The 13,400-nt window shown below is 40.0% G+C and overlaps 2 protein-coding genes across 2 annotated transcripts; one reads left to right on the forward strand and one right to left on the reverse strand.

Annotated features, from left to right (window-relative positions):
- Window positions 1-994: 994 nt before the first annotated feature.
- Window positions 995-6,061, reverse strand: cenatac (centrosomal AT-AC splicing factor). The gene is made up of 11 exons (XM_034091212.1): window positions 5,766-6,061; window positions 5,342-5,508; window positions 4,842-4,940; window positions 4,697-4,763; window positions 4,265-4,327; window positions 3,798-3,865; window positions 3,470-3,584; window positions 3,330-3,366; window positions 2,716-2,817; window positions 2,348-2,480; window positions 995-1,495 (listed from the first exon to the last, which is right to left on the reverse strand). Exons 1-11 carry the CDS (start codon window positions 5,880-5,882, stop codon window positions 1,381-1,383), a joined length of 1,083 nt encoding a protein of 360 aa, XP_033947103.1. The 5' UTR covers window positions 5,883-6,061; the 3' UTR covers window positions 995-1,380.
- A 284-nt stretch (window positions 6,062-6,345) lies between these two features.
- Window positions 6,346-13,313, forward strand: LOC117452040 (zinc finger protein 14-like). The gene is made up of 5 exons (XM_034090462.2): window positions 6,346-6,640; window positions 9,760-10,618; window positions 11,349-11,400; window positions 11,856-12,060; window positions 12,218-13,313. The coding sequence occupies exons 1-5, from the start codon at window positions 6,469-6,471 to the stop codon at window positions 12,919-12,921; spliced, it is 1,992 nt and encodes a 663-aa protein (XP_033946353.2). The 5' UTR covers window positions 6,346-6,468; the 3' UTR covers window positions 12,922-13,313.
- The last annotated feature ends 87 nt before the right edge of the window (window positions 13,314-13,400 follow it).

A 13,400-nucleotide genomic window follows, 5' to 3' on the forward strand; every position in this document is an offset into this window, starting at 1 on the left:
TATAAACTTGAGGGAATTTAGTATATAGTTAAATACTTTACAGTTGAACGTTTCAATAAGGTGTAACGTTTGGATTGTTAGTAAAGTGTACACATTGATTGCAACCCTATTCTATTATATTCATAGTGAATCTGCCATAGCCATGTTGTCATAAAGCTAAGAATAGATCAGGTGCACGTCGTATTCCCATATTGCCTTGCAGCTGGACTGAAATCCACGCCCATGTACCCAGTGCACACTGGGGCCTGATTATACCTTGCTATGGAGAGGAGGAGAAGGCACAGATACAGATAACAGGAAGGCCGGCTGTGAGCTTAGGTAATGGAATGTACTGCTTTTGGCCATTCATCCATCTTTGTGCTGGCATTTCCCTGTAGCAAAGCAACTACAGAGCATTGGAATAGTCCTTCAAAATGACCTCTTAGTTTAAGTTATATTTGAATCTAGATGCTGCATTATGTATTGCAGGAGGTTAGAACCAAATAAGTGTAGGCCCCAAGTTTAAAACAAAAACAGTTATCAAATGATTTTCATATTTATCACCACAAAATTCTGCATAAACAAACCTGGAGATATATTGGTGAGAATAGTGTGTGTTAAGCAACTATGCAGACAAAAGTTGGATTTTAAGACTTTAAAAGGACCCCTTTCCTATATGGTTGCAAATATACCCTTTCAATGTCCCAAATGAAGTTGTGCTGCCCTTAAGCCTTTTGCAGTAATGCATCACAAAACATGGTCTGAAAAGGGAAATGAAAGCTCAACATTTGGTTGTTCAGGTTCACTGCAATAAAGAGATGTGTTTAGTGTTGGAGGTGTAAAAAACTGTTAACTGCCGCCATCATTTTGTACATGTCCATATTGGGTTGTTTACTAAATAACATTAAAAAGGTCAACATTTGAGGCAGAAACAAAACACTCGGCTGCAAAAACAACAATAACAACAACATTGTTGTGGTGTCTTTTGCCAGACAAGGAAAAATGTAATATAAAAAATGGATAATACAGTTGTTTGCTGTTGTTTTAATGTCAGTTTCAACAGCTTGCCTTAATGTCAATACTTCTATTAAACACAGGTGTTTGGGTTAGCTGAGTGGTTGGCGCCCCCTGCTGTTTGCTTGCCATAACGGTCATTTTGACCTCTTAAAGAGCTGTAGTCTCACCAGTAACAGGCACAATAAAAACAATTGTTAAAGGTAACTATTCAAAAATGTTTTTACAATTTAGTCTAAGTATATATACAATGCCCCCTGGTACAAACACTGCTTTTTGTTGGGTTAGTACTTTAGGGGCGTCTAGTAGGCTGAGCATTTTTAACCAAGTACCCTTTATATCACATCTCGCAAACTATATACATCTTTGACTCATTAATGACTTGTGTTAAGGGTTGTCAGATTGTGTTGTCTGTTCAGTGGGTTTTGCTCTCTTTGAACCTTCAGTGCCGGGCTCCCTCTTCTTCTTCCTCTTCTGCCCTTCCTCTTGTCTGAATTGGTGCCTGTTCAAAAAACAAAAGTCATATTCACACACAGAGACCAGTGGAGTTAATAAACTGGGATGAAGATCACACATTATGTGTCTTTTTTAACATTTTTCTAACAGATTATTATTAGGATTCTAGTAACAATATAACTATGTGTATGCAAGTATTCTGATGAAATACTATATGTAACAAATAAAAGTGTTAGGTTTGTACATTTTGGCAGCTGCTTAAATACTATTGGGATGATAGAAATTGTGCTGCTGCCATAATTATTCGTAACATATATAAACGTTGCCTCCAGACAGTAGAATGAGGATAGGGTTGTCTCCATTCGCTTTCAGGCAGTAGTTTTCTCAAACAACTTGATTGGATGATGTTGGATTATTTCAAAAAAATTGATCTTTTGATTGTCCTTTATACTGTAGATATGTACATAGAGTTGCTGCTGTTTATTGTTTTGATTTACATTTCAGTTCAATTTATTTAGTTTGTACTTTCTTCCACATTTAAAGATTTTAATGCCTGTAAACTTTGCTGCTGCAACAAAAACAGACAGACAGAATACGTCTGTCCGTCTATCCGTCCGTCCGTCTGTCTATCTGTCCATCTATCTGTCCGTCCGTCCGTCCGTCCGTCTGTCTGTCTGTCTGTCTGTCTGTCTGTCTGCCTGCCCGTCTGTCTATCTATTCATCTATCGATCTATCTAATCAAGTGTGGACTGAGCTGGGTATGAAGGTATTTTCAAGTCCAGAAGCTCAAACATGATATATCAAACCTTAACTTAAGGGCTGTGTGTTTATATAATACATGGGACATTGAGAGAAGAGTCTTATATCATGATCTAGGTGTGATGAAGAGTGATCTCACCTGGACTGCCAGCGCCGGCCACTGTTCCACACTCTACCAAAGGAGGGAAGCCAGTTGGCGTCTGTCTGTGAGCTGTGATCAAAGTTGGCTCCCACTCTGTTCGGGGGAAGCTTCTTCAGCTTCTCTTGCTCCTCTGGTAAAAGAAAAACGAGGACATTTTATGTATACTCCAATAATTGAGAGATTTGAGTTCCTTAAGTGTTCATGGATTTAACATTTGAATTATTAAGGCTGATTATAATAAATCACAGCTACCTGGTTAAGTGTTGTGACAGCAGCCATGGAAATCATCATTAAGGCTGGAAAATGTCTTCGGCAAAATGAAATGCTCAGCTCACGCAACTTAAAAAGAACTGAGGGATTCTTACTCTGTTTGAGGAACCCTTGGAGCGAAGGCCCGATCTCTGGATGTGCTGCGGCACCAGAGGTCCCCTCCAGAGGATCTTCCTGGAGCCAAGGAGGCACGGCACCTATGGCACATAAAAGCTTTATGCTTATTCTTCATCAATCCATGAACTTAGATCATAGATGCTAAAGATGCAGGGTTTATGCAGCTTTGTACCTTTGACAATCATGGAAAACAACTAAATCAAATAATACAAATGTTCTGCCATTAATTTAAAAAAAAGAAACTCGTTTTATGTAATGCTTTGTGAAGAACAATAATTCTGGAGCTGGAATTATTTTCCAAAATGGAGTTTGCTAATGAAAAGTAGATATTTTCCGTCTTCGATATGATATTAAACTGAAATCTTCAGATCACACACATTATACAGTAAAAGTAATAAATGAGGCGCACATTTCCCTTCATTGATTAAAGGTAGGATGCATCAGGATCGGAAAATACCGGGATTCTCAAAACATACGCATACCTAATAGTAATAATTCCCCCCCCCCCCACTCGCCTCTATGTATGTTTCCAATGTGCTCTGGGCATTTCTGCAGATACTTTGTTATTTCATCAATTCATATATTACTGTACCTGTATGAACATTTCCTCTGTTTGAAGTATCCTGTAACTGCAATAAGAGAGCAAGTGAGTCGATGTGAGAAGAAATACAACATTAAAAACAATCCAATCATAGACATAAAATGCTTTTTCAATGAGAGCTGTGCAGCTACCTGATAGCCTATGAAGGTCAGGCCTTGTCCTGTTGCCGCTCGCGGTGCCTTGACCATTGACTGAACAAAGCTGCTCCTTGCCTGCTGGTCTGATCCCTGAAGTGTAAACTGAGAGCTGTTCCCAAGACAACAAGACGAATCCCAAAACATCAAAAGTCAAGCAATCAATGTTTATTTATATAGCCCAATATCACAAATGTTACATTTGTCTCAGTGGTCTTCACAGTGTGTACAGAATATCAGTATGACAATACTATAAAAGTCATTTCAATTGCTACTGATAATACAATGCAAAAAAGTTTGAAATGTCATCGGTAGATAGTGTTACCTGACGGTTTCCTCAGCAGACAAGTCTGTTCCATTGGCTCCATTGAACAGCTCCGACTCTGCCTCACGCTGATATTGATTCAGGAAAAGCCAACAGTGGTTCACAGAGGAAGTCTGAGCACTAATTATGCTTCACACTACGTTTCCAAAAATTCTAACATAAACCGCTCTTTATTCAGATATTTTTTTCTCTCTTACAAATTCAGCCATTTTCACTCTCTTGGATTGGAACTAAAATGCTTTTTTGACTATAATATGCGGGGGGGGGGGGGAACTCACCACATGCAATATTTCAACAACAACAATATTACTACTATACCAGGATCTAATTACCTACTATGGCAGTTACAATCATTTGGCTGGAAAACTGTTATTTTTTTTAGTTACTTATAATCATCATAAAAATAAATAATAAACCTGCCAAGGCCACAGTGATGGATACTGCCAATGCATCCTTGGAAAACAAACCTCTAAAAGAGACTGAAGGACCTCTTGGCGATTCTTCTCCTGTGTCCGGATATAATCAGCTTGCTGCAACCATGATGAAAAAGAGAACAAGAAAATAAATAGGTTTAAGTTCTCACTGATCCTGTGAAATACCACTCACTGGATGTAGCGATGGAGATCTCCTGAATTGATCACGATCATCAGGTCAAAATATCCAATACTTTAGTGCCAAGTAGCAAATATTTGCATGCTTGTATGGCAGGTTAAATTAGATGGTGACTATAGTGACCTTCTTTATATCAGCATTGTTTTTGCAAGCATGCTGATGTTTTTATAAAGCTCTAAGCCATACTATGTCGAAGTACAGATTCATAGAGCCACTGGTATGGCTGTAGACTCACAGCTTTGTTGAGTAATAGAGGTTATTGTAAAAAAAAAGTATGTTTGCATCACCTGTTTAATGAATTCATCCTCCTGCTCCACAAATGATTCCAACGCTTTTGCCACCTCAACTTTAAACCTAAACAAAAATAAACAATGATCTTCAATTGTCCAAACACACTGTATGAATATACATTTTTGTATCAGCCAGACCTACCTTTCGGTTTCCTCTTCTGTGACGATGACTTTGTCTCTTAACTTGGGGTCGGCCTTATTCTCCCACCAGAACTTGTGAGTATTCCTCCTGTGCTCGGGGCTAAAACCAGATACATTTTTTAAAAGTGTAAGAATTTCCTGAAACGATCTCCTGGATTAGGTAAAAAGGGATGTTTTAAAAACATTTTATAAATAAGACGGATTGATGATGCTGATGATATAAAAACAATTTATTATGTCTCAAGCCTTTGTAAAAGTATGTCAGCAAATATAAATGAGTAAGTGTTGATTGTGCTTACCCACTACTTTGACTTAATGTACATTTTAATTGGCATAACAAAAGAAAACCATAATAATAATGCTTTTAAATAAAAAGATTGTTAACTGGCCATACTTTATCAACCCCTCTGGTGTATGTGTCAACCATCCTGTGGTTGAATTTGATGGAGCATGGCATCAAATCAAAACCGGCTTAACAAATGTAATTTCAAAAAAACTTACGTGGCCATGTGTTCCAACAAGCCTCCGTACAGCACAGTCATGTTGTCGTCTGTGACATTTCTATCAATTTCAAGCCCACAGCAGTAGCACCAGAAAGTCTTCTTGTGCTGGGTGCAGTCAAACTTTTCTACCTGGGGTTTTTTAAGTGTCCGGCGAGCCTCCTTTACCTATGAGACAGTAAGTAAAGCAAGCTAAAGTTACCCTTAAACATTATGTCTTGGTTTGTAGCACAAGGTTTAAAACACAATTTTTTTGTTGAAAATGTGTCACTCAAAATGTGACAACAATTATGATTTACTTTGCGACAACGGTTGCAGCTACTGTTTGCATCATGGTTAGTACGGTCAATTTCGTTGAGGTGGGAGTAATATGAGCACAAAATACGTATATATCAGTCATAGTTATTTGAAAACAACCTACTAACCTTTTCTAAGAATTTTAAAAGAACCACTCTTAGTGTGCTTTGGTGATTTTTCCCGAAGATATGTTTCTTCCCGGTGAATGTTGTCTGTCTACATATAGCACAGTAATATGCACCCATTTAGACAGTGTTTAAAACCCCGTAAATGAACTAAAGCTGAATGGAAACAGACCCCGAGCTAAAAACAAATATTTCGATGCATGTTTACTTAATTCCTAGTATATCTGCAACGAAAGGACACACGCAATCTTATATTTTAACAAATACTTCGCTTCAGGAAGCTTTGCCGTGCCGATATGTTTCCCCCCGGAAGTAGACAGGATGGGCCATGTGGTGCGGTTGTTAAACTCTTCCGATGTTGATTCCAATGAAAAATACATTTTTGGGTATTAGTAAAGTGAATATTCAGAGTTCCCTTGGTGTTTAAATGTCATAGTTAGCTGAGCTGTGTTTTGTGGTCTTCTCTGTATATTTTTTGTTCTGTTTGGATAAGTTAATCAATAACTCTGTTCCACACTCCAACACAGAAGGTGGCGGCAATGAGCCTGCTATAACAAAGAATAGCGGAAGTAAACGATGGATGTTTTAAAGTAAACATTACCAGCGCTGTCAGCTAAGCATAATTGTTTGCCTGCAGGATTTTTAAATTCAAAGACAATACTGTACTCAAAGATTATGTGCATATTAAATCGACATTTAAGCAACAATGTCTTCAGTGGAGTATTTGAGAGTATTTGTGAGCCAGCGACTGACTGCTGCAGCTGAAGAAATATTTGGAGTTTTTAAAACAACGATCGTGGAGTATGAGGAAGAGATCGCTCGTCAACGCAAACTATTGGATATAGTTTTGAGACCTGAAATACATTTACGCAGTATAGGTGAGAACCCCGTGAATTATCAATCTGTACTAAATGTATAATATGTTTTTTAGCAGCTATACTATACCATTAGCCTGTGAGCACCCTATAAGGTTGTTGACGAGTGTGTCATTCGTTTTGGATACAGCCTGTCAGAAAAATGATGGAAACTCATGCAATATCCTACACTGAACAAAAATATAAATGCAACACTTTTATTTTTGCTCCCATTTTTCATGAGATGAACTCAAAGATCTAAAACATTTTCTATATACACAAAATAACCATTTATCTCAAATATTGTTCACAAATCTGAAAAAATCTGTGATAGTGAGCACTTCTCCTTTGCCGAGATAATCCATCCCACCTCACAGGTGTGGCATATCAAGATGCTGATTAGACAGCATGATTATTGCACAGGTGTGCCTTAGGCTGGCCACAATAAAAGGCCACACAGCACAATGCCACAGATGTCGCAAGTTTTGAGGGAGCGTGCAATTGGCATGCTGACAGCAGGAATGTCCGGCATGCTGACAGCAGGAATGTCCACCAGAGCTGTTGCCCGTGAATTGAATGTTCATTTCTCTACCATAAGCCGTCTCCAAAGGCCTTTCAGAGAATTTGGCAGTACATCCAACCGGCCTCACAACCGCAGACCATGTGTAACCACACCAGCCCAGGATCTCCACATCCAGCATGTTCACCTCCAAGATCGACCAGCCACTCGGACAGCTGCTGCAACAATCGGTTTGCATAACCAAAGAATTTCTGCACAAACTGTCTGAAACCATCTCAGGGAAGCTCATCTGCATGCTCGTCGTCCTCATCGGGGTCTCGACCTGATTCCGGTTCGTCGTCGTAACCGACTTGAGTGGGCAAATGCTCACATTCGATGGCGTCTGGCACGTTGGAGAGGTGTTCTCTCCACGGATGAATCCCGGTTTTCACTGTTCAGGGCAGATGGCAGACAGCGTGTGTGGCGTTGTGTGGGTGAGCGGTTTTCTGATGTCAATGTTGTGAATCGAGTGGCCCATGGTGGTGGTGGGGTTATGGTATGGGCAGGCGTATGTTATGGACGATGAACACAGGTGCATTTTATTGATGGCATTGTGAATGCACAGAGATACCGTGACGAGATCCTGAGGCCCATTGTTGTGCCATTCATCCACGACCATCACCTCATGTTGCAGCATGATAATGGAACTTGCGTACCATGCTGCGAATGGATCTGGCCCTTCCTACATCCAGGACATGGTTAAACCGTACACCCCAGCACCAGGGTTTCCGCTAGGATTTTTTCTCGCCGGTCAAATGTCCTGGCAGAATTTATTTTACCGGACACATTTGAAACTTACCGGTCATAATTCAATAATAATAATAAGAGTTGTGTAGCAGAGTTTCCATAAGCAGGTAATTACCGGACTATGAGCAGATATGCTTCAGTTTAAAACTCAGTTCACAGGGCTCATTTTTATATTGCTTCAGTTTATAATCGTGACAGATCGAAAAATTCTGATTCATTTTTCAATAAATGATTCCACAAACAACATAATTATTACATTCAAACAAACTACTTGTAGATGATGTACATTATTCAAAAGTTTACATTACATTTGAATAATAACACGGGAGAAACGGATCCTCTCTTTTCCCCTCTCCCTCCTGACAGCACGTCAGTTTCTCATGCAGCTCGCTAAACAGAGGGCGGGGCTTCAGGTGATTATGCAGAGCTGCGTGTCTCGGTCAGACTCAGCAGCTGATCTGATCTCTCTCTCGCGTCCGGTTATACTTCACTCGCGTTTATGTCCATATCGATCAGATCCAGCTCTCCTGATCGGCCTTTATAGAGAGCACCGATCAAACTATTAAGAGTGAATATCGGCCGATAATGACCGGTGGCCGATCGACCGGAGCCTCCCTAATTATTACCAGACATTTTGACCGGCAGGTTTTGAATTTACCGGTTTTTAATAAATGTTACCAGCTAAAAACCGGTAATTACCGGCTAACGGAAACCCTGCCCAGCACGTGCACTCCGCTCTGCATCAACCAAACGGCTCGCTGCACCCTCGCTGCGAAGTGGACCCAAGTTCCCATCAGCAAAAACACGTGGGTTTGCTATCCTGGCTCCAAAATGGTGGAATGAGCTCCCCATTGACATCAGGACAGCAGATAGCTTACACACCTTCCGGCGCAGACTGAAAACTCATCTCTTTCGACTCCACTTCGAGCGATAGAATTATTAACAAAGCACTTATATACTAATAAAGGACTGGCTTACCTAAAGCCAGTTGAGTAGCACTTGAAATGTTTTTGCTCTATGAAACCTGATGTACTTATATGATTCTGTTTTCTTCAAGTTTTTATTTTGGTGGTCGAACGCACTTATTGTACGTCGCTTTGGATAAAAGCGTCAGCTAAATGCAATGTAATGTAATGTAATGTAATGCACGGCCCCATGTTGCAAGGATCTGTACACAATTCCTGGAGGCTGAAAACATCCCAGTTCTTGCATGGCCAGCATACTCACCGGACATGTCACCCATTGAGCATGTTTGGGATGCTCTGGATCGGCGTATACGACAGCGTGTTCCAGTTCCTGCCAATATCCAGCAATTTCGCACAGCCATTGAAGAGGAGTGGACCAACATTCCACAGGCCACAATCAACAACCTGATCAACTCTATGCGAAGGAGATGTGTTGCACTGCGTGAGGCAAATGGTGGTCACACCAGATACTGACTGGTTTTCGGACCCCCCCAATGAAGCAAAACTGCACGTTTCAGAGTGGCCTTTTATTGTGGCTAGCCTAAGGCACACCTGTGCAATAATCATGCTGTCTAATCAGCATCTTGATATGCCACACCTGTGAGATGGATTATCTCGGCAAAGGAGAAGTGCTCAGTCACTATCACAGATTTTTTCAGATTTGTGAACAATATTTGAGAGAAATGGTTATTTTGTGTATATAGAAAATGTTTTAGATCTTTGAGTTCATCTCATGAAAAATGGGAGCAAAAACAAAAATGTTGCATTTATATTTTTGTTCAGTGTATATTTTGAATATAGACTTGTGTACATTTGCTCTGGTGGTGTCACTTTTTCTGACACAACACTACCTTTTTCTTTTGTCCCTCCAGAGCTTCCACAGCAGTATATCTATCAGAAGGAGGAGGTTCTCACTGACCAGCAGCTCTGTAGTCAGGAAAGGAACTCCAGTCTGGACCAAGAGGACCCAGAGCCTCCACAGATCAAAGAGGAACAGGAGGAACTCCACACTGTTCAGGAGGAAGAGCAGCTTGTACTGAAGCATGAGACTGAGGCCTTTATGGTGACTCCTACTGATGAAGGAAATGAGCATAGTGAAGATCAGAACTTTAATTCATATGAGATTTTAAGTGCAGCTAATAAAGAGTGTGTCGGCAACATACCAGCAATAAAGGATGTGGTACTAGAACCAAGAAGTAACCAGCAGCTCGTCTCTCACAACTTTCATAAAGCAGGCAAGCATGGAATTTCAGGATCAACTACAAATTCAGAGACGGAACAAAAAAAGACACGTCACAGCAACATTACATGTAAGATTCGCCGGGATACTCCCACAGGTTTAACGTTTTACACATGTGACGCTTGTGGGAAAGAATTTAAGGACAGAACCACGTTGAATAGACACTTCAGGGTTCACACAGGTGAAAGGCCATATTTGTGCAACACCTGTGGGAGAACATTTAAAGACATTGCAACATTAAAGAAACATGAGTCAATCCACACAGGTGAAAAGCCATATCCATGCGAAATATGTGGGAAACATTTCAGACTTAAAAATGATGTGACAAACCACATGAAGACCCACACAGATGAACGGCCACATGTCTGCAATATCTGTGGGAAAAGATACCGTCGGAAGATGGACATGAAATGGCACATGAGGATGCATACACCTGAGAAGCAGTCTTCTTGTGAAACTTGGGGCAGTTCTGAGGAGACTTTACAGTTGACGTGAGGAGAACCTCACTAGTGAGAAACCATATAATTGCAACACTTGTTTGAAAGAGTATTCCATGTGTCTCATATAAGAGATTGCATACACATATATTCTTAAACCGTGAGAGAACTCAGTTGTTATGCTTCATGGGCAACATATCGAAACCCATTAAAGTGGAGAGACATTTTTTTCTCATAAAACCTGACAAGAAAATCCATGAACAGGAAAAATCGTTGACCAGTAAATTGACTATTCTTTTTATTTTGTATTTGATACCTTTTTATTATTAACTCTGATGTTGAAACTGAGAAACCTGTGTTGTCATTCTGCCAGCAAGTATTTTCTCTGTTTGTCTGCAACATTTCAATTTGATTTATATTTTTTAAGTATTTAAAAAAGAAAATCCTGAACTTTGTTTGTTTTGGGTTTTAAAGGGGATACACACCCACATATTGTGGTAGACATAGGGCTGTAAACACATCAGCTGAAGCAGAGATGAATATGGTCACTGCTCGAAGGGGCGCAGGCAACTAAGTAGTACGTTTTCAGATGTGTATGCTGGCATGTGTTGTCACAATGGAAGCTTTGAATGCTAATGATTAAAGTTAAATTACTATGTTGTAGATGATCATTTGAATTGATTCATATTGAGTGGTGGAATGTAACAGTTTATATAGACGTGTATAACCTCACTGTGTTGAGGTTAGCTTTAAATTGCATTTTCAACACATTCCCTCATGTTAGCATTAGGAAAATGGGTGGCTCAATTCCCATTCCTGGTGTTTCACTGCTGAGGGTTGACTTAGAAATATATGTATATACAGTACCAGTCAAAAGTTGGGACACACCTTCTCAAAGAAAAGATGTCAAATGTAATTTTACATTATGAAAAGGAGAGAAGCTCAGTGAAAGGGTCAGGTCGGTAGTGGAGCCTGATGAGGATACTGGGAACATAAGGAGAGGGAGAAAGAGCTACGAGAAACGTTTTCATTCTCCGGGTGAAACAGGGCTGATAAGGAGAATTTTAAATAGTTTAATCATACTTCCACGGGTGGTGGTTTGGTGACATGATGATGCACAGCACACTCTTGTACAGTAGGTGGCGATATGCACCTTGAAGTAGTTTGGGACCCGCGAATAATCCGAGAGAAGAAGAAGTGCTTAACAGTGTGACGTTTAGTGGAAGTAAACAATGCGAGGTCTGGAAGCTTCAACTAGGATAACGTGTTTTTGTAAGACAAGAAGTCGTAGTGCACATACATAACATATGTTATTAAGTTGAACATGTCTTCAGTGGAGTATTTGAGAGAGTTTGTAAACGAGCGTCTGAGTGCTGCTGCTGGAGAAATATTCGGAGTTTTTGAAAAAGCAATCGCGAAGTTCGAGGAAGAGATAGCTCGACAGCGCAAACTGTTGGATGTCGTTAGGCAACATGAAATACAATTACTCACGAGAGGTGTGTAAAACTAAAATGTTCTTTTAAAAGTGTACATGGTTATATGGGATTCTAGGATAATAATGCTTTAAACACAGGTTGTATTTCCCTGCTCAGATATCTTGTTTTATACCATTACAGTAGTATTCTATTCTTTCTGTCCTCTCCTTCCCTCCAGAGCTCCCTCAGCAACATGTCTGTATTGAGGATGAGGTTCTCACTGACCAGCAGCTCTGTAGTCAGGAAAGGAACTCCAGTCTGGACCAAGAGGACCCAGAGCCTCCACAGATTAAAGAGGAACAGGAAGAACTTTGCACCCGTCAGGAGGAAGAGCAGCTTGAACTAAAGCAGGAGACTGATGTCTTCATGGTGACTCTTACTGATGAGGAGAGTGTGCACAGCGGTCAAACTTGTGTAAAAGAGTCTGTAGGCAACATGCCAGTTATAAGCGTTGTGGTATCAGAAGCACAAAGTAATCTGCAGCTCATCTCTCACAATTCTAATGACTCAGGGTTAACAAGAACTGCCGATCCAAGAATATACAAAAGACATCGCAAAACCAAAAGGAACAATGTAAACAACGCTAACTTGTCAGACATGCAACGTAATACTTGCTCAGTGAAGAATTTCAAATGTGAAATTTGTGGGAAAGATTTTAAGTACATGTCAAAATTGCAAAGACACATGACCACCCACACGGATGTGAAGCCATATTCTTGCAAAACATGTGGAAGGGGTTTCAGAGAAAGTAGCAACTTGATGCAACACATGCGAGTCCACACAGATGAAAAGAAATTTACTTGCAAAACATGTGAAAAAAAATTCAGATATAACTGTAACTTTAAGAGTCACATGAGAATCCACACAGGAGAGAAATGCTAGTTTGCATGACCTGTGGGAAAGGCTTCATTTAGATTATCAACATTAAAAAGGCATATGAGAGTCCACACAGTTGAGAAACCGTATACTTGTAAAGCACGTGGGAACAATTTCAGATGTAAAGAGGAATTATTGATCCACATGAGAAGGATTCACTGACTAGAAGATGTAACTTTGAATTGAAAAGGTATTACATGGTTGACACCAACAAGTAGATTTCCATATGTAACCACACAAGTGACAAAGCACATACATGCAGCACTTTTTTCATCTGGATGAATGTTCATCAGGCAGCTAGCTCTGGGACTGAGCAATGCAACATATGTTAACATGTTTAATACTGTCATTAATTTGCAAATATAACTTTTATGATTGCGATATGTCTTGTATTTTGTAGTGGCATTAAATAGTTTTTTGGTTGCTATTTTGGTTTTGAGGTGACACTTGCTGGAGTTGGAAATACTTATCTACATGGTGCTTAA

Source organism: Pseudochaenichthys georgianus, chromosome 9 (genome assembly GCF_902827115.2).
Source record: "Pseudochaenichthys georgianus chromosome 9, fPseGeo1.2, whole genome shotgun sequence".
Taxonomy (NCBI): Eukaryota; Metazoa; Chordata; class Actinopteri; order Perciformes; family Channichthyidae; genus Pseudochaenichthys; species Pseudochaenichthys georgianus.